At 46.8% G+C, this 26,059-nt stretch overlaps 1 protein-coding gene across 1 annotated transcript; it reads right to left on the bottom strand.

Annotated features, from left to right (window-relative positions):
- Positions 1 to 1,972: 1,972 nt before the first annotated feature.
- LOC308227878 (ankyrin repeat domain-containing protein 26) lies at positions 1,973 to 4,265 on the bottom strand. The gene is made up of 4 exons (XM_080630774.1): positions 4,132 to 4,265; positions 3,363 to 3,583; positions 2,367 to 2,616; positions 1,973 to 2,212 (listed from the first exon to the last, which is right to left on the bottom strand). Exons 1-3 carry the CDS (start codon positions 4,243 to 4,245, stop codon positions 2,403 to 2,405), a joined length of 549 nt encoding a protein of 182 aa, XP_080486900.1. The 5' UTR covers positions 4,246 to 4,265; the 3' UTR covers positions 1,973 to 2,212; positions 2,367 to 2,402.
- Positions 4,266 to 26,059: the final 21,794 nt, after the last annotated feature.

The following is a 26,059-nucleotide window of genomic DNA, read 5'->3' on the forward strand; positions in this document are numbered from 1 at the left end:
CCACACCGCAGTCAGAAGAGGTACATCAGGCAACTGCGCACGCACCATCAACAAACCCCACGTTTATTCTGCTCTGTGGCTCTTTCCTGCCCGCACTGCTTAACCCTCCTTAAGTTACCCTCAGTTAAGGGAGTGCAGCTTTCTCAGCTCAAGTGCAACTCGCCTTTGGCAGGCTGCTCCCTTCCACTCCTGCGCCCCAGGCAAAGAAGGGCGACTCCGTCAAAGAGGGCACTGAGAAGGCCGGGGAAAAGGCCACAGCTGGATGCCAGGCCGAATTTAAGGGCTTCTGCCAGAGCAAGGCCGACTCCCACACCCAGCCGAGGGCTGAGCTCGGCTACGAGCGGCCCTCCCGCTCCCCGCACTGCCGCGGCCCTTCGCCCCCAGCGCCGCTGAGCTGCTGCCGGGGGCTGCACTTGCTCCTGGCACTGCAGGACCTCCCGATCCCGCCTCAGCGCCCTCCCTCCACCGCTCCCCCCTTACCGCTCCGCCTTGTCCCGCCCGTCCACGCCGTGCTTCTTCAGCCCCTGCCGCACCTGGGCCAGGTCGCCGCAGGCGGCCGCGCGGTGCAGCTTGCCCAGGTCCTTCTGCCGGAGATCGTACGCACCGGCGGGACGGGGCGTTGAGGCGCTGCCGACGGGCGGCTGCGCCTTCCTCTTCCTCCCGAACCCGAAGAGCCTCTTCATGCCGCGGCAGGAACGCGGCCACGGGCCCGCCTCAGGGGAGCAACGGCAGGAAGCACCATACGAGTTGTGCCAGGGCCCGAGCGAAGATGCGGGAGCGGCCTCGGCACGGTACAGCTGCTGGGGGCGGAGCTCGTTCTCCCGCCGGCCACTATGGGCTCACGGACACGGCCTCACACAACGGCTCGCCTCGCGCAGGCGCCGTTGCCCGGCGACGAGAAGAAGGAAGCGGGGAAGGAATTTTTTCTTCACGTTAACGCCTTGCCATAAACAGAAGGGCTCCTTCAAACCGCATCTTAAGCCTGGTGTTAATTAACCAGCCAACGTGTACGCAAAGACACACGCTAGACTGCACAGTTTATTAAATGCCAGGTTGGAACAAAATGCTTGGAATTAAATGCTGGGTCTTAGCAACACAAAAGTGCCATCTTCCCCCCATTGTGAATTAGTCAGTGGAAGGCAAACATTCTGTCTCAGTATAACCACTCCTCCTTTTCGGGAATTGGGACTTTTCTGCTCCAGCATCTACTTGTTATAAAAATTCAGTCTTAGCCACGACTGATTCCAAACATTTTACTCAGATTGTTTAAGGGTAAGAGGCAATAAGCAAGCAGCACTGGGTGCGCAGGGGAGTCTCTGCTCCACCAAAGACACACACCTCAGTGTCGTTTCCCGCTACATTTATCCTCTAAAGTTACACGCCTATACATATTCATGCTCTATCCCGGCTTCGTATTATAATGAGCTAAAAGGTCCTTTGCACATGTGCAGTGCCTCCCCGTGGTCATGGGCGAGGGGCTCAGGATGAAGTAAATGAGTCTTCCTCTTGTGAGTAGGGGTCTTCAAGATGAAGGAAACGAGTCTTCCTCTTCTTAAACTTTTCACCTTTGGCACAGTTGGACGCCCCAGTGGTTACACAATTAGCTGAAACCAGCCATATCTATAATTCTTCTGTTAACTAGCAAAGATTTAGAACAGGGCGACCTTCCTGCAAAATTTATTGCAGGATGGGCAGGCAAGGAGTATCTCAAGCTAGCAAATGTTTGGGAGGCTCTGTCTTTGAACTAACTGATAGGTAGAAAGGATAGTGTGAAATGTTATACTTTAGAAGGCTAGTGTGAAACAATTAACTCATGTTTAGTGGGGCCCCTAAATTCCACAGACTTAAAGTACTTTATATTTCCCAGGCACTAGCGTTTCTTTTATCAAGCCCTCTGTATTCAGTTTGACACTTACACAAAACTTAAATTACTTCACTCAATATCGACATTACAAAACCTATAGCCATATAATACACAAACTTTACTTGATCAGCAAATTAAACATTTAACTTTATTACATACTGATAAAGCGTCAAGGGGAGACACTTTCATATCGCATTCAAAAGCTTCGGGGGGGGCGAGGGGGCTGGTCACACCATGCTGAGGTTGTTCTTGCTATATAAGCCGGTTCCGTATATCAGACTCCTTGGCCTTGAGGGAGGGCTGCTGAGGACCAGGATGCTTGGTCTGAACTTCCTCCTCCTGAGTCACCTGTCAGAAGCAAAGTCATCATTAGCAGTTGTTTCAGTATATTAGACCATACACTTTGGAGCTATAAATGGATTCTAACTTTAGGCTAAAAACCGTAACTTTGCTTATGGATACTCTTTAGCAGTAGTTGAGAACACTATTTCAAAATGCTTACCGTATTTTCCATATAGGCTTCAGCCCCGTTTCTTGATCACACTGGGGCCCTTTTTGTGCTTTGGCTGGTTCTTTGTACACACAGACTTGTGTTCAGTGACAAAGCATTGCCAAGATGTCCTGGGTCAATTGAACACTGAACTGGACTTTCAAACAGACCTTCACTGGCACTGCTGCTTATGACTGGTAATCTCTTCCTACGGCGCTCCTGAAGGAGCTTAGCATTGGCTTCTGCTAGTCTCTCATTAGCTCTGAAACAGTCAGAAATATACAGAGGGTCATCTTTGGCAGGAACACTTCCACAAAGTTACCCTCCAGGTCTATGACTATTATTCGACTTTTGAAAGTGAAAGGGATTAAGAGCATCCAAAAGAAGAGCATTGCTTGATCTGAGGTTTTTTGGAGCTTGCTTCTAAGAAGTGACACTACCTGCAAGAAGCAGCAAGAGTTACCAACACTTGGGACTTCTCAGCATTAGGGCTTCAAAGCAGCCTGTGAATGCCACGTGTTTACATAGCTTCTGAAAGGTACATCACCTGTGTAACAACTCTGAGCTACTCTCCCTTTCCCAAGGAAAGATCCAACCTCAGACACGCTGCTGAACTGAAGTCAAAAAAGAATTTCTTTTTTCTTCTTTTTTCTTCACAGAATCAAATTCTGTTCTCTGAAAGGCCTGTACTTACTCAAGCAATAAGGAACCTGAAATTTATCTTTTCTGAATTCATACCCAGAATTAGAGGAGGAGATGACTAGAGATTGACAAAAAGACTCAATGAACTTCAAAGATGCCCTATGAAGGCCACGATCAGTGGTACTGCTGAAGCACTAAAGAGACAGCTCTAATGAAGGGGAAGGGTCTGAAGGTACTTTCCTAACAAATATGCCATCTTACGCTTACAGACGTAATGCTCACGAGGTGTAGGAGAGGGATTTTAGGAGAAAAATGCATGAGGAAAAAATAGCATCTTGTTACCGCTCCAAAAAAGCATGCACTCACCTTTCCAGTTTATTTCCTAGGCGTTTTCTAAAGTCGACTTCCTTCAGATACAGCTTTTTGTACCTTTCCAGTTCCGCACGCAGGGATTCTTGTTGAAAACTTCTCTCTTGATGGCTGTTTTGCATGTTGGCCATTTCGCATTGAAGATCTCTTAATCTGTATCTCATATCATAAAGACTGCCTCTGACTTCTTCTAATCTGTCCTGGGGAAGTGCCTGTGTCTGAAGCAGATAATGCACTTTCAACAACCGCAAAGGGAAAGACAACTCTCCCTGCTAGTGAATTGCACATACTGAATTTCAGGAGCCCAGTTTTACTCATTGAGGCAAGCGTGCCTCCTCACTACCATCAGCCATCAAGGCAAAACCCTGGAAATACCACACCAGATAATTTTTTCATTCAGAAAGAACCCCCCTCTTAGCACTATTTTTCATCAAAGCTACTCATGAAAGAACACTGTCTCGGGCATAGAGAAAAGGATTCCTGTAAGTTACAACACCCATTCAAAGATGAGCAGTGAGAACAAGACCAGGATGCAGCGATACTGCCCAAAACCTGCAAAATGGAAATCTACCTTGGGCAAGATGTCGATTCCGGGAACAGCCGGCGCATTGCCCTCTGGCCCAACCATATTCCCTTCTCCCACCACACTCCAGGAAAGACAGCACTAACACACGGAATTAGGCACCAAAAATAAAATACTAGAAAATGATGACCGTAATGAAAATCTATAAGAGAAACTACAGCCACGTGTGAAAAATCCACTTACCCGCAAAAACAGATTGACTTCTTCTAGTTTTCGTCTTACTTCTTGTGCGGCTCGTTCCTCTGCCTCTCTTTTGAATTGCTCTGCCTGGCTGCGATCTACCATGTTAGTCTCCATATGATGTTTCAGCTTAGCCACCTCTTCTTCCAGCTGGCATTTGCTCTTCTGCAGGTCCGCATAGTTCTCACTAACGGTGGAAAACTCCTCCTGCAAAACCAGATTGACTTCTTCTAGTTTTTGTCTTAAGTCTTGTGCGGCTCGTTCCTCTGCCTCTCTTTTGTATCGCTCTGCCTGACTGCGATCTACCATGTTAGTCTCCATATGATGTTTCAGCTTAGACACCTCTTCTTCCAGCTGGCATTTGCTCTTCTGCAGATCTTCACGGTGCTCACGAACGGTGGACAACTCTTCCCTCAAACTGCGATCTTGTGCTTCTAGCTGTGTGCATTTTTTAGACTCTTTCTTCATCCTACGGTAAAGTTCAGCAACCTGCAGACAGCGGACAGAGAAGGAGGTAGAGAGGAGGCAGAGAACAAAAATTGATGAAGAGATTGGCCATCAAGACTGTAATTATCATCTCCTAACCCAATATTAAAACTAAAGTGAAGCCAGGAACTTCATTCAAACAAGAACAGCTTTCACATCATTCCTGATAGCCTTCCTCAGGTTCCACATTGTGTCCTGGGAAACAATGACACCATTCAGAAAAACAAAACCTGAACTGCTTTCCGCTCAGCTTGTGCTTAACAGAGAGCTCAGGGGCTGATCTCTCCCTGCCAGTGAATTGCACATACTCAAGTTCTGAGGGCCCAGCTTTGCTCAGTGAGTAAGCTGGGCCAGCCATACTCCCTTCTCCCACCACACTCCAGGAAAACAGCACGAACACGTGGAATCCAGCAACAAAAATAAAACCCCACGTAATGGTGACCATAACAGAAATCTATAATAGCAACTACAGACACATGTGAGAAATTCACTTACCTGAAAAAACAGATAGTCTACCTCTAGTTTTGGTATTCTTCCCTGCACAGCTCGTTCTTCTAAGTCTATTTTATACTGCTCTGCCTGGCTGCAGTCCACCATGTCAGTCTCCATATGATGTTTGAGCTTAGCCACCTCTTCTTCCAGCTGGCATTTGCTCTTCTCCAGTTTTTCACAGCTCTCACGCACGGTGGACAACTCTTCCCGCAAATCTCGATTTTGTGCTTCTAGCTGTGCGCATTTTTTAGACTCTTTCTCCAGCAGGTTGTAAAGTTCATCAACCTGCAGACAGTGGACAGAGAAGGAGGTAGAGAGGCGGCAGAGAACAGAAATTGATGAAGAGATTGGCCATCAAGACTGTAATTGTCATCTGGTCAACCCAGTATTAAAACTAAAGTGAAGCCAGGAACTTCATTCAAACAAGAACAGCTTTCACATCATTCCTGATAGCCTTCCTCAGGTTCCACATTGTGTCCTGGGAAACAATGACACCATTCAGAAAAACAAAACCTGAACTGCTTTCCGCTCAGCTTGTGCTTAACAGAGAGCTCAGGGGCTGATCTCTCCCTGCCAGTGAATTGCACATACTCAGTTTTGAGGGCCCAGCTTTACTCAGTGAGTAAGCTGGGCCAGCCATACTCCCTTCTCCCACCACACTCCAGGAAAACAGCACGAACACGTGGAATCCAGCAACAAAAATAAAACCCTAGGCAATGGTGACCATAACAGAAATCTATAATAGCAACTACAGACACATGTGAGAAATTCACTTACCTGAAAAAACAGATAGTCTACCTCTAGTTTTGGTATTCTTCCCTGCACAGCTCGTTCTTCTAAGTCTATTTTATACTGCTCTGCCTGACTGCGGTCCACCATGTTAGTCTCCATATGACGTTTGAGCTTAGCCACCTCTTCTTCCAGCTGGCATTTGCTCTTCTCCAGTTTTCCATGGCTCTCACGCACGGTGGACAACTCTTCCCGCAAATCTCGATTTTGTGCTTCTATCTGTGCGCATTTTTTAGACTCTTTCTCCAGCTGCTGGGAAAAGAACAGCTTTCACATAGTTTCCCAGCTTCCACATTATGTCCTGGGAAACAGTGACACCCTTCAGAAAAACAAAACCTGAACTGCCTTCTGCTCAACTTGTTCTTAAGAGAGAGCTCAGGGGCTGATCTCTCCCCATCAGTCAGTTGCACATATTCAATTTCAGGGGCCCAGCTTTACTCAGTGAGCACTCTGGCCCAACCATATTCCCTTCTCCCACCACGCTCCAGGAAAGACAGCACTAACACACAGAATTAGGCATCAAAAATAAAATACTAGGAAATGATGACCATAATGGAAATCTATAATAGAAACCAGAGCCACGTGTGAAAAATCCACTTACCCGCAAAAACAGATTGACTTCTGCTTGTTTTTGTCTTACTTCTTGTGCGGCTCGTTCCTCTGCCTCTCTTTTGTATTGCTCTGCCTGACTGCGATCTACCATGTTAGTCTCCATATGATGTTTCAGGCTAGCCACCTCTTCTTCCAGCTGGCATTTGCTCTTCTGCAGGTCTTCATGGTGCTCACGAACAGTGGACAACTCTTCCTGCAAACTGCGATTCTGTGCTTCTAGCTGTGCGCAGTTTTTAGACTCTTTCTCCAGCAGATCGTAAAGTTCACCAACCTGCAGACAGCGGACAGAGAAGGAGGTAGAGAGGCGGCAGAGAACAGAAATTGATGAAGAGATTGGCCATCAAGACTGTAATTATCATCTCCTAACCTGGTGTTAAAACTAAAGTGAAGCCAGGAACTACATTCAAACAAGAACAGCTTTCACATCATTCCTGATAGCCCTCCTCAGGTTCCACATTGTGTCCTGGGAAACAATGACACCATTCAGACAAAACAAAACCTGAACTGCTTTCCGCTCAGCTTGTGCTTAACAGAGAGCTCAGGGGTGATCTCTCCCTGCCAGTGAATTGCACATACTCAGTTTTGAGGGCCCAGCTTTACTCAGTGAGTAAGCTGGGCCAGCCATACTCCCTTCTCCCACCACACTCCAGGAAAACAGCACGAACACGTGGAATCCAGCAACAAAAATAAAACCCCAGGCAATGGTGACCATAACAGAAATCTATAATAGCAACTACAGACACATGTGAGAAATTCACTTACCTGAGGAACCAGATTGACTTTTCTTAGTCTTCGTCTTCTTCCTTGCACAGCTCGTCCTTCTACCTCTCTTTCGTACTGCTCTGCCTGGCTGTGATCCACCATCTTAGTCTCCATATGACGTTTGAGCTTAGCCACCTCTTCTTCCAGCTGGCATTTGCTCTTCTCCAGTTTTTCATGGCTCTCACGCACGGCGGACAACTGTTCTTGCAAATCGCGATTTTGTGCTTCTAGCCGCACGCATTTTTTAGACTCTTTCTCCAGCTGCTGGGAAAAGAACAGCTTTCACAAAGTTTCCCAGCTTCCACATTATATCCTGGGAAACAGTGACACCCTTCAGAAAAACAAAACCTGAACTGCCTTCTGCTCAACTTGTTCTTAAGAGAGAGCTCAGGGGCTGATCTCTGCCCATCAGTCAGTTGCACATATTCAATTTCAGGGGCACAGCTTTACTCAGTGAGCACTCTGGCCCAACCATATTCCCTTCTCCCACCACGCTCCAGGAAAGACAGCACTAACACACGGAATTAGGCATCAAAAATAAAATACTAGGAAATGATGACCATAATGGAAATCTATAATAGAAACTACAGCCACGTGTGAAAAATCCACTTTCCCGCAAAAACAGATTGACTTCTTCTAGTTTTTGTCTTACTTCTTGTGCGGCTCGTTCCTCTGCCTCTCTTTTGTATCGCTCTGCCTGACTGCGATCTACCATGTTAGTCTCCATATGATGTTTCAGGCTAGCCACCTCTTCTTCCAGCTGGCATTTGCTCTTCTGCAGGTCTTCATGGTGCTCACGAACAGTGGACAACTCTTCCCGCAAATCTCGATTTTGTGCTTCTAGCTGTGCGCAGTTTTTAGACTCTTTCTCCAGCAGATCGTAAAGTTCACCAACCTGCAGACAGCGGACAGAGAAGGAGGTAGAGAGGCGGCAGAGAACAGAAACTGATGAAGAGATTGGCCATCAAGACTGTAATTATCATCTCCTAACCCGGTGTTAAAACTAAAGTGAAGCCAGGAACTTCATTCAAACAAGAACAGCTTTCACATCATTCCTGATAGCCTTCCTCAGGTTCCACATTGTGTCCTGGGAAACAATGACACCATTCAGAAAAACAAAACCTGAACTGCTTTCCGCTCAGCTTGTGCTTAACAGAGAGCTCAGGGGCTGATCTCTCCCTGCCAGTGAATTGCACATACTCAGTTTTGAGGGCCCAGCTTTACTCAGTGAGTAAGCTGGGCCAGCCATACTCCCTTCTCCCACCACACTCCAGGAACACAGCACGAACACGTGGAATCCAGCAACAAAAATAAAACGCCAGGTAATGGTGACCATAACAGAAATCTATAATAGCAACTACAGACACATGTGAGAAATTCACTTACCTGAGGAACCAGATTGACTTTTCTTAGTCTTCGTCTTCTTCCTTGCACAGCTCGTCCTTCTACCTCTCTTTCGTACTGCTCTGCCTGGCTGTGATCCACCATCTTAGTCTCCATATGACGTTTGAGCTTAGCCACCTCTTCTTCCAGCTGGCATTTGCTCTTCTCCAGTTTTCCATGGCTCTCACGCACGGCGGACAACTGTTCTTGCAAATCGCGATTTTGTGCTTCTAGCCGCATGCATTTTTTAGACTCTTCCTTCAGCTGCTGGGAAGGGTCACCCACCTGTAGAGGAAAAAAATCCTGAGATGCTCATGGGAAATCAAACACACCCATACCTAGGCCCTTCTGGTTTCCTCAGAAACCGGGTATCTTGCTTTAGAGGAATTTTTATATGCTGTCACCAGTCAAAGCTGCATTACAGAACTGACAGGACAAGATACGCATGCTCTCTCTTTTCCATTGCACTTGAAGATTAATTAAGTAGCGGTCAGAAGGCAGCTTTTACAGCACTCGTGGAGGAAGATGTATTCTCTTTAGGTCAAAGCTGCAGATTATTTTCAAAAATTTGCGGGAAATATCAGACTTGCAAAGGGTCCCAATGGTCATCTGTAGCTGTGTCTTCCTCTTCCTCCCGCTCCAGAAACACACCTTTTCTACACCCAGTTAACGTAAAACATCATGTCCTGTCTTTTACTTAAGAAACGTGAACGACAACAACAACAAGTCGACGAAACTAGCGTAAGTAAGCACTTGAAAGAGTGCCTGAAGAGAAAGTAGAAGCTTGAGAATTAAAGCCACCTAAACATATAATGCCCTTCCATGTCATTCAAAAAAAGGTCTCTTCCAACAGTCACACCCAAAACCTTACTTTTGGACTAAAAATGAGCCACTGCAAAGGCAGTTCACGCTTTCTACAAGAAGACCTTCTGAAAACAAACGTAGCTCTGACACATGGCTGCTTTAGCAATAGAGCTGAGCAACGAGCAGACTAGATAAAACGTTACATGTTCCTGAATGGCCAGAGCAACCTCAAAAGCCCTTTGTGGAACTCTACTGCTGGGTCCCCATGCCTAAGAAAGGGTGGGCTCAGACAGCTATTAGTGAGCAATGTTACAGAATTTTTTCTGCATCGCCTCATTCCATCGTGTCCTGGGAAACAAGGCCACCATTTAGAAAAGCAAAACCTGAACTGCTCCCGCTCAACTTGTGCCTAAGAGAGGGCTCAGGAGCTGATCTTGGGAAAGCCAACTTCACACAGTTGTTTGATTTGCTGCACTGTTACTCCCCTCTCTTCCAGAGAAGGGATTCATCATCCCCGTGTTAGTGTTAACACTGTTTTGGTCACAAATTCAGAACACAGCACCAGACAAACTGCTATGAAGGAAATGAACAAGTGTCAAATCCTCACCCTTTGGAGAGTCACGCAGGACCTCCTATAGTACCAGCGGAAACTCTCAAAATCAGAAAGCTGGGGAATGGACCAGGCTGCTTTCTGAGCAGCCTGTATTCTGGAACTGAGTTTTCCCCAGGCTCTCCAGGAAAACCTCTTCTTAAAATTTCCCCACAGAAACAGATAACTAGGCTCAGGAGCTCACAAGAAAGGGACGTTTACGACCAGCTTACTGAGGCAGAGGCTTGCAGGTCTCTCTGAAGGGCTTCAGTCCTACTGCTTTGTTGCTGGACCATGGCGTCCAATCTGGAGTATTCCATTTCAAGGCTTAGAAAGAAATACAGGTCTTATTACAGGAATCCACCAGAGCACCAATTCAGAAAGAACAGCATGAAATAACACAGTCAAATCCAAAAGCGCCCTCCACAATAGCGTATCGACTTGCTGCGATACAAGAAGACTATCCTGATGGTTTCGCACAGTTCCAGAACGCGACAGCCAGCTTCCTTCCCTGTGTTATTCTCTTACCACTGCACTTGTTCTTCCATAGCTTTGATAGCAGGATTAGTCCCAAAAGATGCCAACAGGAGGTCCTGCAGTTTCTGGGAAGAAGCTGCTACTTCTCTTTCCTTATTATCCAAGAGGGTCTCCAAGTCTCGGACACAATGCTCGGACTGAAGCTGACATTCTTCCAACTCCCGGATCTGTCAAATCGCAGGAAGAATCCACAGTAGTCAGGTGAGCTTTTTTCACACAGAGGAGTCAGCTGCTGCTGAAGAGTTCAGGTACTGCATGTATCTGCGCATACCCTCTACATGAAGAGTACATTCACGCTTTTGTGTCTGCTGGCAGATGAACACAAACTGCACTGCTTCATCATCTTTTGTCCTGGCCTCTCCCATGCCTCTACTGATTTCCTATAGCACGCTTTGAAGCACCAATGCTGCCTCTCCTGCCCTCTCCGTGACTTCTGACACCCACAGGTTTATTCCTATAGTGACAGGCTTTCCATACCTCAGCTTTAACAGTCTCCAATTCCTTTTGCAAGCACAGATTCTCTTCATACGAGACTCTGTTGTAGTGATTAGTAACTTCCAGTAAAGCTTCTGACACAGCTTGCTTTTTAAGAGCATCAGCAAGCTCCTGCTGCAGCCGTGCGCAGGCCTAAAAAACATTTGTTACATGAGCAAAAAGGATGCTCTAAGAGCACGTGCATATGAGGTGCACTGTTAGTAACTGGGTCAGTCTTCAGAGTAAATTCAAAGATAGTAAATGTTACTTGCCATCAGCAGGCACCTGCAAAACTAATGACCTCTCTGTGTGGCAGGAGCAGCAGGTCAGTGAGCCCAGAGGTAAATACGCCCAAAGCAAGGGGAACCCCACTGCATCTCTCAGAGGAAGTACCTCGAAATCCTCAGGAAATTCAGCACCGTGCTCTTGCTCCACTTCTCCAACTGGCTGGCCACCTACAAATGAGGTAAGAAGCAACACATTCAGTGCTGCTCTCACTCCCATTTTTCCCATTATCCAAAAGACGAAGAACGGTTTTGCTGCAGGCCACACTGATTTTCCTCACTGACTCTTTCACACTTAAGGATCCTACCTCTGGCATCCTGAGCAAGTGCAGCCTTGTCAACAGTCCTCACAGGGACGGAGCTGCTGAGAACCACCTTGTCTTCTGCACCACCTGCATGAGGGTCTTCCATGTTTTCACTATCTACATCTTCTACCAGTAGCTCACTAAGGATAAATACAGAAAGAGAGGAAATAGAGTTGACAGAAACAACCACATTGTTGAAGGGAAGCTTAACGCCCCACGGTAACAGCACAAAAGCACTCGCTCTGACCAAAGCTTCTTTGAAAAGCAGTGCACTAGCAAAACACTCATACTGTGCAGAACACTGGCATGAGGAGTAAAGACCTTTCTTCCCCTAGAGTAACGCCCATCAAACATGCTTTATTCCTAAAGCTGTTTAGATGACACAGTTTACCCAGGTGCCCTTCTAACTTCCAATTGACAGAGGCTAACAGAATGCAGCAAGCGGAGAAGAAATGAAGTTGGCATACAGTGACAAGTGCAGCTGTTCATGGGCAAGACAAGGCATGTTCCTAAGGATAGGGTAGTGCTGTCAGCCGGCTACTACCATGAGGAAATTTTCCTTAGCCTACCTTTTAAGCACAGGTAGCCGCCTTCAAGAAGCTTTGCCTACGGGTGTAAAGCTACGCACAAGCAGAGGAGAACTTTTCACAGTTAAACCCCACTGCGTAGGGGTTTAACTAAAGGGCTATCAGTCGGAGCCCCACTGAAACAAAAGGCAGGTAGTTTCTGGTGACAGGGCTTGAGCAGAGCTTGGCAACGCAAGCGGGAATTCTAAGAACACCTGGTGGGTGGAATTTCTCCATTCCCACATCCATTCTTGACAGGGGAAGGAGATATATCAGAAGACATCACTGAGCCCAGCTTCAACAAAGGTCTCAACGTAGCATCAAACCTTGGTGCTGTTACCAAAAAGGTTCATAAATCAGCACAGACACTGATGTGGTGTGTCTGTGATGTGATGAGCACACTCAGCCCTTCTTAATGACACCATAAACCTCACGTACTCAACACATTGAGACACGTGAGCGGGATCCATAGCCATGAAGCCAGAGTTGTAAGAACATCACTATCATGCCAAAGAAGAATTTGGATTGCATTCATATCCCCAGCAAAAATGACAACTGTTAGAGAAGTCCTAAAGCATCTAAAAGTTGCTATGATATATATCTGCTTCTGCAGGCACTGCATTGTCATCATTCTAATCTCTGCTTGCTCCCAGAGCAATTCCTTTTCGTACAAGCACGGAGAAGGCAAAGCCAAATACACGGAAGCACTGGAGAATTCAGGTTGGAAGGGACCTCACGAGGTCTCTAGGTCAACCACCTCCACAAAGCAGATTCAGCTATGAGGTCAGACATGCTGTTTCAGGGCTCCTGCTCTGCTCTGTAAAGCCACCACGGATGGAGGCTGCGCTCTTTGACTGCCTGACCATCCTCCTCGTAGCAAGAGGTTTTCTCCTCATGTTTCACTTTATGGACCTTGCCCGTTGCACGGTGTTACCTCTCTTTCTCCCAACGCTTCCATTGACAGCACTTATGCACCAGCTATGCCCCTCCTTAAAAAGCCCCCTTCTGCAAAGCAGTGGTGCTGCTGAGCTAATGGCAAGTTTCCTGCAGGGTCTGGGTCTGCGTCTCTGGGGTGATGCTTTTTTGCAGTCTCCCACGCGGAAAGTATGAGAACAGTTGAGGCATGAGAGCAGTCAAATGCAGACCGGCTTTTACCCGTCACTCCAGGGGACTCCTTCCCCGTGGCTCCTTCTTTTTCAAAACTCACGCCCATGCCTCTCATCAGCCACACTTACAGATGGCTAAGGAGACCTGTGTGTCATTTTGACAAACCCCCTCACCTTTCACGCTGATCTTGAGCACGCCTCTCAGCTCCTTTTTTCTGAAGAAACTCTACCATCTCCTCCTGATGTCTGGAGACAGCAAGATTAAGGGCGGTATAACCATCCTGAAAGAATAAATAATTCCATTTAGAAAAACACAGACGAGTTTGGCACCTTTTCCAAAGCGCAGCTTTACCAGCTGCCAAGGTTACCTGGTTCTGAGCATCAATATTGGCATTATGCTCAAGTAAGAGCCCTGCTACAGTTGTATTAGGAGACAGGACAGCCAGGTGAAGGGCCGTGTTGCCATCAGCATCAGCCAGATTCGGGTCAGCACCATGCTCCAGCAGGACAGCCACGCATTTCTCTTGCTGGCACTCCACTGCCTGGGATCAACGCACAAGGGAAACACTTCCAGTGTTTATGTGTCACTGTCACAACTCGCACAGCTTCCAAACTCTGCGCAAGGAGGACATCTTCAAAGATTAGCTAACACATGCCTATTCCGCGCCGAGTACAACATGCATGTTTCTACACAGGCCTGTGTCAAGAATCCTGCCAGACACCTCCCATTTAATGCAAAGTCAGTAAGCCCAGCTTACAAGAGCGTAACATATTTGTCATACCTTCATCAGCGGTGACCTCTTGAAACTGTCAGCAAGGTTCAGCCGGCAGCTGTTTTGCACTAGGTATTTGACGACATCCACATGGCCATTCGCACAAGCGAGATGCAGGGGTGTCCTAAGAAGTAAACGTATGAACTTAACATAGGCAGACAACGAAAGAGCCAAAGCTGTGTCCCCACGCAGCCCTGGGGACCCTGCCTACACTCTGTTCCTCCCGCTTGCTGCTGCTGCTGCAATCCTGTGCTGATCACCCACAGGGCAGAAGAGAACTGGTGGTGCCTGAGCAACCCCAAAACAAACCCTGCAGGGAGACCACGACAAAGCGGCAGGTTGGCAGCGTGCACGTCCAACAGCATTTGAGCCAACCTGGTGGCTACAAGCAACGAAAAGCTCCCGAGCTCACTCTCCCAGCTGACAGGGCACATCTCGCTTGCCAAGCCATTAACCTGAAGGTGACCCCACACAAAGCCTCAAGGGGAGACACTTCCGCATGGCACCCAAAAGCTGCCAGGGCACTTGCTCATGCCATGCTGATGTTCTCGCTGGATCAGCAGGTCCACAACACACTCCTTGGGCTTGGGGGCTGCTGAGGACCAGCAGAGCTTGCCTCGGAGCCTCTCATCGCAACACCTGTCAGAAGCAGCCAAGGTGTCCCATCAGTAGCCCCCAGCCCCTCACCGCTTCTGCTTGTCTCGCTTGTCAATGCCGACCCTCTTCAGCCACCAGTGCCACCGCCTCAGCCAGGCCAAGTCACCGTGGGCCGCTGCACGGTGCAGCCTGCCCAGGTGCTCCTCTCGGAGCTCGCAGGCACTGGAGGCGGTGGGGGCAGCGGGAGGCTGCCCAGAGGCACCTCCAGAGCGTAACCGCTGCCGCGCCTCGCTGAAGAATGCCACGACCCCCTGCATCCTGCGCTGCATACTGCGGCACGGGCACGGCGCTGCTGGGGGCGACCAGCAGCAGGAGACACGCGGCGAACTCCGCGGGGCTCCGGGAGGGACAAAAGAACAAGGACGAGGCCAAGGGAGAGGATGTGGGAAAGCCAAGGGCAAGGAGGACAAGGAAAGGCACAGGGGAGCCGGGCTCCCATCCAGCAGCGGTCGCGGCCTTGAGCCCCCGAGGTGGGTTCAAAGAGCCACCGGCGCCCTGGGCTCGAGGAGCGCTGCCAACTCGCTCAGCGCCCTGCCTTATAGAGCCCTGCTCGGGGCCGTCACAGAGCAGGGGGCACCGTCACCAGGGGCCGTCACAGAGCGGGGACGCGGCCGTCACCAGGGGTCGTCGCAGAGCTGGTAGCGCTGCCGTGAGGGCCGGGGGCCCGCCTGCAGGCGCCTGGCGGGCGGGGGTGAAGGTGGCTCCGCGGGGCGGGCAGGGGAGCGACGGCAGGCTGGTGAGGGATGCCGGGCTCAGGGGCGATCGGCAGTGGCAGACGCTGGAGCGGCTCTTGCCGCACCCTCTCTCGGGTTTCGTCTCAGCGCGTGGCCAGGCTGTCAGGACACACATGTCTGAAACGAGACTCGACCCGCCTTAGGCACACCCTGCTTACAAGCCTTCTCCCTTTTATGCCCTCTCTCGGACCGCAAAGGCCCTCCCTTGTCTCCCTATTGCCTAGATACGCCAAGGTTTACAGCCTATCCTAAGCACCCAGGTTACCCGTGGGAAGGCCGCTCCGGTCACATCCCCCACTACCCTAATTTGGGAGCCCACTCCCCCCGTCTGCCAATCTCCTGTTTTGGTATGGATTCTGTACATTGCAACCGCTAATCCAGGTCTTGCTGGAGTTTTCCCGCCTAAACCGCCATCTTGTGGTCTTGTTTTCGTAGTTACATTCGTTTAATGGCTGACTGCAAAACCAATACCTTAATACTTTCTACGTGGTTAGCTTCATGTCCACAGTGTAATGTGCAGAGTTTGTTCATCAAAAGGTTTAAAGGAAAATATTGGTTGCTACATTTTAAGAAACTCTCTGTAACTCTCACTTTGTGTGGAATCATATTTTCTTTTTTTTTGTAACTATTGTACTTCTGCATTACGACTTCTGCATTAGGAAGGAGAAGTCAGTTGTGTCATTGCAGGGGATTGCGAGAGGGAAGAGAAGGGGGGTTGGGTAGTTTGAGGTAGTGTCTTGTTACAGCATATGGGGGATGGAGGTTGCTATGACAACTGAGCTGGGGGCGGGAGCTCCTTGAAACTTCCGGGAGACTTCTCGAAACTTCTGGGAGCTTCTCAAGGCTTCTGGAAACTTCTCGAAGTTTCTCCACGATGAGACCCCAGCGGCGGGGAGAACCAATGGAAAAGAGCCACGTCAAAACATCCGAGCAAAGGAGACCACAGGATTGGCTGAAGTCCCGAACCGAAAAGGTATAAGGGACAGCCTCCAAAAAGACCCGGTGTGCGTTCTGGGCGGGGCGGAGCAGAGCTTCTGGGTGCACCCAGCGCTGTTTTTTTTTTATCTGCTATCGCTTGCTCAATTTAATAAATTTATATTTTAAAGCGAGATTGGCTCACTCGTCGATAACAACAGGGACCCCTGCGTCCTCTTCTGCAAAGCTGCTTTCCAGGTTGGTGGCGTGCAGCAGGTACATGTTGGTGCCTGGGATTGTTCCTTCTCAGATTCTTTTAATCCATTGTTAAACTGCGTGTGGCTCCTGTCAGCCTATTTTTCCAGCCTGCTGCAGTCCCTCAGCCCTCTGGTGTATCAGCCACTCCTCCCAGTGTTGTGCCATCAGGAGACTTGCTGTACCCCACCATCCAGACCACTGAGGAACCTTTTGAACAGGACTTGACCCAGTATTGACCCCCCCTGGGGTACACCGCTAGTCACTGGCCTCCAGTGTTCAGAGGCGATGGTGTGTGGGGGGGGGTCCCCCTACGGCTCCCCGCCACCCCTCTCCTGGACCCATCTGTTTCTCCAAGAGTTCCTGTCAGCCTTTGCATAAAGGCATGGAGTTGGATGGCTCGGCCCTCCCTGACCATTCCTTCTAATTGCCTAACAAAGGCAGGAATTGCCGAACAGGAAGGCCTGGATGCTCCCTTACCGTATCAGGAGTTCTTTTGAATGGTAGATTATTCCCTGGCAAAGATATGATACCAGGATGAAAATTTACACTGACTAAAGCCAATCATTTTACCACCCTATCAGTAGTGGTCCCAAGAGAAAGTCCTGTTGAGCTGTCCTGGACCACAGTGTAATGTGTAGAGTTTGTTCATCAAAAGTTTTAAAGGAGGCTATTGTTTGTTACATTTTGGGAAGCTCTCTGTGACTGTCACTTTGTGTAGAAACATGTTTTGTTTTGTAGCTGTTGTATTTCTGCATTATGACTTCTGTATTGGGAGGGAGAAGTCAGTTGTGTTACTGCAGGGGATTGTGAGAGGGAAAAAGGGGGGGGTTGAGTAGTTTGAGGTAGTGTCTTGTTACAGCATATGGGGGATGGAGGTTGCTATGACAACTGAGCTGGGGGCGGGAGCTCCTTGAAACTTCCAGCAGACTTCTCGAAACTTCTGGGAGCTTCTCGAGGCTTCTGGAAACTTCTCGAAGTTTCTCCACGGTGAGACCCCAGCGGTGAGGAGAACCAGTGGAAAGGAGCCACGTCAGGATGTCCGGGTGGGGGGGACCACAGGATTGGCTGAAGTCCCGAGCCGAAAAGGTATAAGGGACAGCCTCCAAAAGGACCCGGTGTGCGTTTTGAGGGGGGCGGAGCGGAGCCTCCCGGCGCACCCAGCGCTGTTTTTTATCTGCTATCGCTTGCTCAAATTAATAAATTTATATTTTAAAACGAGATTGGCTCACTCGTCAATAACAAATTGGTGCCGTGACTCGGATGGAGAAATTCTGACGGGATTCACATCCCAGGAGGGGGCGCCCCACTCCCAGGAGTGGCCTTCTGTTTGTGATTCAGTCCTTTCTCCCCCGACGAACCTAAATTCGGTAGCAGATAAAAGGTAAAGTCGGCAATCCCCTTAATCTTTGTGCACGAAGCCCGAACGAAGAGGACAGACACGAGGACACGTGAGTATATTGCGAAACTGGGATCCGTTCGGTTGGGGTTGGGAATCCTGGTGTGTGCATGAGTGAGACGTCCAGGTACGGACAAAGCGAGTGCGGACCTCTTAGTAGTGCGGTTCCCATCTCCCGCGAGGGACTGGGCCACGAGGAGAGGGCATATGAAAGACTGAGTGAAACAAGCCACACCGGAAGATGGGACAGAAAAAAAAGAGCAAGGTTTCTGGTCCCATGGGAGGTTCTAAGGAGAGGTTAGAGTACCTTAGATATCTCCAGATAGTCCTTTAGGTTTAATGATTAAGCACTGGAATGATTCTCTCTCCAGGAAAGGGAGGGATAGGGCAAAAAAAAAAAAGATAATTATTGTATGGAAGTATGGGGAGGTAAACAGAGCTGATCACCTATGTTGGCCAGTATATGGGTCTTTTGAAAGTCGGGTATGTCGGGCCCTGAATATACGTCAATTTGAAAGAGCTTTTTGATTTGGAAGAAAAGGAATATGCCCAATTGTGGATAGGATCAGAGACTAGGGTCAATCTATATCCTTTAAAAGAAAAAGGGGGATGAAAAAAGACTAGGGCAGAGAAAAAGGTTCCTATGTCGCCCCCACCGTATATACGTCCCCCTCCTCTACCTCAGCCTCTGCCTCCACCGGAGAATCCCTCTAACGTGCCAAGTGCTCCGAGGTACCCGGAGGCACCCCCTGATACCCTTGAGACCAAGAGGCCGGTCACACTAAGTAAACGTGAGAAACAGACCCACCTAAGAACTCTGTGGGGCTGTGAATATATATGCTCATTACAGCTTTCCATAGTAGACAAGCATCCTAACAGGGAATGCATGGGCTTTTTGTTTTGTGTTTCGTTTTTTGTCTTTTGTTTTCTTATTTAAAAAAAAAAAAAACCAGCCTGAACTGTAGTAGAAAGCATTTGGTAGCCCTGAAACATGCTGATTGCAACCTGCTGTGTTCATTTGCTTCTATTTAATAGCCTGTGACAAGCAAGTCTGGAGATACAGCCTGACTGTGGTGGTCTTCAAAATCTAAGAACTGCTTAAGCAGAGTGGACTTGTACCATTGTGGTTTTAGCCTATGTGGGCTTAAAAGAAAATGTTGAATCTCAGCCTTTAATGTCAGGATGTGTCAGTTTTCTGCTTTTTGAGGCATAGTCATACTTTCTGCAGTTGAATTCATGCCTTTATATTCCAGCTTGGTTTTGCTGATGTCTTTTTTGGCTCTGCCTTCACACACAGTGCCTGCAAGAAGTACTTAGGAATATACAATGTATGCTAAGTGGTCTTTACAGGTTATCCAGGCAGCTGCTAGAATACTGCCTGCTGCTGACTGTCACAACTGTCAGCAGCAACTTGTCTTCCTTTTCTTGCCTTTCATTGTCCAGGTACTGTACTCCCTTTATGGTACATTGCTGTCAACAGGTGCAAGATCAAATATGGAGGCATGTGCTAGCATTTAATTTCTAGCACAGAGGAGGATGTTCTGCACAAGACATAAATATCTATAGATATATCTGCATCTGTATCTCTAGATATAATTGTATGGCACTTGCAGTTTTATGCAGGCTGCATAAGCAAACCCATCTCTTACGCTTGAGGGCGAAGGTTCATCCAACTTGTGTCATTTTAACAATTGTGAATGTAGGAAGCGTATAGCTGATGAGAAAATGTGGAAGGAGGGCTGAAGAGGTCAGGGCTCTATTTGCTGGGGACCCAAGAGACTAAAGAGCCCTTGATAAAATGTAAAGTGGGTCCCTGGCAACAAGAAATTGAGTTCCTTATGGACTCAGGGGCGCAAAGATCAACTGTTCAAAGACTTCCTTGCGGCTATAAAAGAAATTTTAAGAAATTGTGCAAGTTATAGGGGCGAAAGGGGAACCCTTTGGGGTACCTGTAATTAAGAGACACAATATTTGAAACAGCTTCTAAAATTGGGGTAGAGTCGCTGCTGCTTGTACCTGAGGCAGACTATAATCTTTTGGGAAGAGATCTAATGATAGGATTAGGAATTAGTTTAGAAATTCAAGATGAGGAACTACAAGTAAAATTATGTTCCCTTTGATTAGTGGACCAAGAAAAGATAAATTCGGAAGTATGGTATAATCCTGACACAATAGGAAAATTGGACATCGAACCCTTTTCAATAACAATTAGAGACCCAGATAAACCTGTCAGGATCAAACAACACCCTCTCTCAGAAGAGGGCTGGTGGGGATTTAAACCTGAAATAGATCGTTTACTTAAAAAGGGACTGTTGGAACCCTGTATTATCCCCTTTTAATAACTCCATTATTACCTGTAAAAATGGCAGATGGAAAATACAGGTTGGTCCACGACCTGAGAGAAATAAATAAAAGAACTGTTTCTAGGTTCCCTGTAGTAGCAAATCCATACACAATCCTGAGCAAAATAAATCCCAAAGATTGTTGGTATAGAGTAATAAATTTAAAAGATGTGTTTTGGGTTTGTCCCTTACAAGAGGTTTTAGAGATTTCTTTACTTTTGAATGGGAAGACCCTGAGACACATCGAAAGCAGCAATTAAGGTGGACAGTTCTTCTTCAGGGCTTCACAGAATCCCCTAATCTATTTGGACAAGCTTTAGAGCAGATATTACAAAAATATGAAAAGGGGAGTAATGTGACATTAGTGCAATATGTTGATGATTTGTTATTAGCAGGAGCACAAGAAGAGGATGTTCGGCGAAAAAGTATTAGATTATTAATTTTTTTTTAAGTTTACAGGGATTAAAAGTGTCTGAATCGAAGTTACAGTTTGTGGAGGAGGAAGTAAAATATCTGGGACACTGGCTCAGCAAGGGAACAAAAAAGCTAGATCCAGAAAGAGTCACTGGTATATTATCTCTGAAAGCTCCAACTACTAAGAGACAGGTGCGGCAACTACTCGGCTTACTTGGCTATTGTAGACAATGGATAGAAGATTATAGTAAAAAGGTTAAGTTTTTATATGAAAATTAACCAAAGATGGCCTGTTAAAATGGACTGAATCAGATGAGACTCAGTTACAGGAGCTGAAAGAGGATTTAGTTAATGCACCTGTTCTAAGTTTACCTGATCTGAAAAGACCTTTTTATTTGTAAACATAGACAAGGGTACAGGATATGGGGTTTTAGCACAGGATTGGTCAGGACAGAAAAAAACCTGTAGGGTATCTATCAAAATTGTTAGATCCAGTCAGTAGAGGGTGGCCGACCTGCTTAAAAGCTGTGGTGGCTACTGCACTTCTGGTAGAAGAAGCAAGAAAAATTACTTTCGGGGGGGAATTGAAAGTGCTATCGCCCCACAACATCTGGGGAATATTACAGCAGAAAGCTGACAAATGGATTACCGATGCTAGGCTCCTCAAACATGAAGGAATTCTAATTTCTTCTCCTAAATTGGAATTAGAAAGTACGAGCCTTCAAAACCCCGCCCAATTTTTATATGGGAAACAGACTCAAGAATTATCACGATTGTATATATAATACAGAGGAACAACTAAAAATACTCCCAGATTTGGAGGAAGAGGAATTAATAGGGGGTGAAAAACTCTTTGTACATGGTTCTTCAAGAGTGATAGAAGGGAGAAGGAAGTCAGGATATGCCATTACAGATGGGAAAAGCTGTAGCGCTGTGCAGTCGGGACCCCTTAATCCCAGTTGGTCTGCGCAGGCATGTGAGCTATATGCAATATTACAGGCCTTGAAACTATTAAAGAATAGATGGGGCACGATATATACAGACTCCAAATATGCATATGGTGTAATACATATTTTTGGAAAAATTTGGGAGGAAAGAGAATTGATAAATTCTCAAGGAAAAGGCCTAATCCATGCAGAGCTAATAATTCAAATCCTCCAGGCCCTGACAGAACCTGAAAGCATTGCAGTAGTTCATATAAAAGGACATCAAAAGGGAACAACGTTTGAAATAAGAGGAAACAATTTAGCAGACACAGAGGCAAAACGGGCAGCTCTGGGGGTCATAAAAATAATGCAAAACTCTTTTATGAAGTCTGAAAAAATAAATGATACACATAAGTTTACTCAAGTAGAAAAACAAAAATTGGCTAAAATGGGTCTAAAGGAACAACAAGGAAAATGGAAATTGGAAGATGGGAGACAAGTTGTCCCAAAAACCTTAGCCCGACAAACTATGATGAGAATACATAAAAAAAAAAACCACATTGGGGAACGCAAGCCCTTGTCAACCAATTTACCCTACAATATATGTGTATAGGAATATATGATATAGCAAAGGAAATGTTAAGATCTTGTTCAACTTGTCAAAGGATGAAAAAATAACATCAACGAAAAACAATCCCAGGAGGTTGTGAATTAGCTGTAAGACCCTTTTCACGAATAGAGATTGATTTTACTGAAATGCTTAAGATTGGTAGCTATAAATACCTCTTAATGATGGTAGATCATTTAACCCATTTTGTAGAGGCATTTCCCACCTCCTGGGCAATGACACGAACTGTGGTAAAAATTCTTTTAGAACTAATAAATTCAAGATACGGAATTGTTGAAGTCATAGACTCAGATAAAGGACCACATTTTACTTCAAAAATAATTAAGGAAACAATCAATTGGGCATAAAATGGGAGTATCACACTCCGTGGCATCCCCAAAGCTCGGGACGGGTGGAAAGAATGAATGGAGAAATTAAGAAACAGTTAACTAAAATCATGATAGAAACAAAACTCTCTTGGATTAAATGTCTACCATTAGCTTTGTTAAATATCAGGACACAACCCAGGTCTGACTTGGGAGTCTCCTCCTTTGAAATGTTATATGGTATGCCTTATAATACGGAAATGCCAGTTGAACATCCAATAGTTGAAGATGTTATGTTAAAACCATATCTAATTCATCTAACCAAACGAAGGGAGGAGTTGCATAAACGAGGTATGATATCTCAACAACCTCCTTTAAATATGTATATTCATTCGATAAAACCAGGAGATACAGTGTTAATTAAAACTTGGAAGGAATCCTCATTAACCCCTCGTTGGGAGGGACCATATCTTGTTTTACTCACTACAGAAACTGCCATCTGGACAGCAGAGAAGGGTTGGACTCACGCAAGCCGTGTGAAAGGACCTATCAGAGATTCAGAACAGTCTTGGGAAGTTGTGAGCCCACCTGGAGACCTGAAAGTCACTCTCAAGAAGGTTTAAATGGACATAAAGGGGACTAGGATATGTAATAATAACGCTAACATTTTGATATTGGTGTAAATCAGCTATCTACAGGAGTGCCGAGAAGGGTGGTAATAGACTACATCGGATTATATATATAAATTAAAATGTTGCTCCAAAAAGGGAGCTGGGCAAGAGAGCTATATAATCAGAGGCAAACACCCGAAACAGCACTCCCTCTCCTGAAGACTACCCCTGCTACCGAGAAGATGTTATCCCTCGTGGCTCGAGGCAACCGAGTCGACGAGCGAGGTAGAGAGGTAAAATACTGTGGAGAACTGACTCCTGTCATTGGAGCTACAAGGGAGTACTGGAAGAACTGCCTCAAAGCTCAAAGGGACTTGAAAGCCCCTTATAGAAAACATACCAGAAGTTCTAATTGGAGGGGTAATATTAAGTACAATTAACCCAAAATTATTAACAACAGGGAAATGGAAAAGATTCCACCCTTTTCGGCACATCCTAGACGAACTGTTTATTCTACTTATATCTACCTCAAATGTGGGCTAAGGGGATAAATCACCAACTCCATCAACCCTTTAAGTGGACCCTACTTCAATTTGAAGATCGACAGGTTATCACAACCCAAATAACACCGGAAGGACCAAGCTTTAATGCGACTCCATGTCAGTTTGTCCAGAGACCCCGATGTTGGAAGTATCTGGGGTTCTATACGTGCCCTGATGTTGGTCATGTTGGGATTAACATTTGGACCATGTATCTTTGGTAAAGTATTGGAAATTGTGCGAAATGAACTTGAAGCAGCTCGCCTAATGCTGATGGGAGTTGAATGTGAACCTATGGAACAAGAGCGTTCATTGCTGTTAAGCCAAGATATGTTGTGACGATTTGATGAACAAAAATGATGAAAAAGAAAAAGGGGGAAATTGTAATGTGTAGAGTTTGTTCATCAAAAGTTTTAAAGGAGGCTATTGTTTGTTACATTTTGGGAAGCTCTCTGTGACTGTCACTTTGTGTAGAAACATGTTTTGTTTTGTAGCTGTTGTATTTCTGCATTATGACTTCTGTATTGGGAGGGAGAAGTCAGTTGTGTTACTGCAGGGGATTGTGAGAGGGAAAAAGGGGGGGGTTGAGTAGTTTGAGGTAGTGTCTTGTTACAGCATATGGGGGATGGAGGTTGCTATGACAACTGAGCTGGGGGCGGGAGCTCCTTGAAACTTCCAGCAGACTTCTCGAAACTTCTGGGAGCTTCGCGAGGCTTCTGGAAACATCTCGAAGTTTCTCCACGGTGAGACCCCAGCGGTGGGGAGAACCAGTGGAAAGGAGCCACGTCAGGATGTCCGGGTGGGGCGGACCACAGGATTGGCTGAAGTCCCGAGCCGAAAAGGTATAAGGGACAGCCTCCAAAAGGACCCGGTGTGCGTTTTGAGGGGGGCGGAGCGGAGCCTCCCGGCGCACCCAGCGCTGTTTTTTATCTGCTATCGCTTGCTCAAATTAATAAATTTATATTTTAAAACGAGATTGGCTCACTTGTCAATAACAACAGCACGTTGCGACCCAGCTGTCTCCCTCTGGGAGGGACACCTCTCAGAGTCCGTAAATCCTCAAAGTTTATGAAACTGGGGAATCATTTAGCTGGGTCATTACTGTTGCTCATTGACACTCAACCCTTCGCCCATTGAGGAGTGCCAAGAAAGCTGACATGAGTATATTACCAGAAATACTACTTTTTCACTGCACCTGAGGGACATTTTTAACATGCGTATGTGTATATATGCATATACATCTATAGATCCATATATCTCCATCTTGGTGTGTTGTGTTAGTTTAGATACTCCATTGTAAGCGCATGTATATTCAATAATCAAATGTTTTAGCAATCTTGTGATTCATTTTAACAACTAGATTGCAAAATCTAGATTACATTTGTCATCCTTCAGACATAAACCACTGACCAAGTCTGAGACTAAGTCTGGATCCAGCCAGAGCAAGGGGGCCTAGACTGAACCTTGTGACTCAACAGCAGGATTTCCTTATTTCTTATATTCCTTTCATTGAACATAAACCGTTGACAAGGCCGAAGACTAAGACTGGATTCAGCCGCACCTAGGCTCCTCTTCGAGAAGAAGTTTAGAGAGCAAGGGGGTCCAGTCTGATCCTCGTGACTCAATGGGAGCGTTTCCCTTACTCTTTTCACCTTTAATCCCCTGTCGTGGTTTAAGGACAGCTGCAACACAGCCCTCGCTCACTCCCCGCCCCTGAAGTGTCATGGGCCCACCAGGCTCAAAATAATTCACCCTCCCCTTCAGCAGTTTCTGCAGCTTGTCGCTGGGGGCTCCACACAGCTGCCTTCCATCTCCGACGCTTCTGAAGCACTGGAGGGGCCCAGTGGACTAGATACTCGCCCATTCTGTTCCACACACCCTGCCACTCATGACTGTCCAGCCTCGGGGAAAATCTCTTGGTCCTCCTATATTGTCGTCTAACCCTAGACAAGATCCAAACACGACTCCGCTTGGCTTTTGAGATCAGATCAAATGGTCATGGGTAAAACATACTCTGTATGTGTGCCAACATAGTGATCCCCATCACAATCAGCAGGCAGGTCTCAAGGGTACCCAAAGGCCATTCAAAACCTTCAGAACTCTCAAATGGTGCTGCCATACTTGTCACTGGGGCTGGTGTAGCTGCTGTGCTTGGAGCTGGAGAAGCTGCGCTGTCTGCTGCGGTCGGAGTTTGAGTAGCTGCTGTACTTGTCTCTGGGGTTGTTGTAGCTGCTGTGCTTGGAG

Source organism: Psittacula echo (genome assembly GCF_963264785.1).
Source record: "Psittacula echo genome assembly, chromosome: 1".
NCBI classification, from domain to species: domain Eukaryota; kingdom Metazoa; phylum Chordata; class Aves; order Psittaciformes; family Psittacidae; genus Psittacula; species Psittacula echo.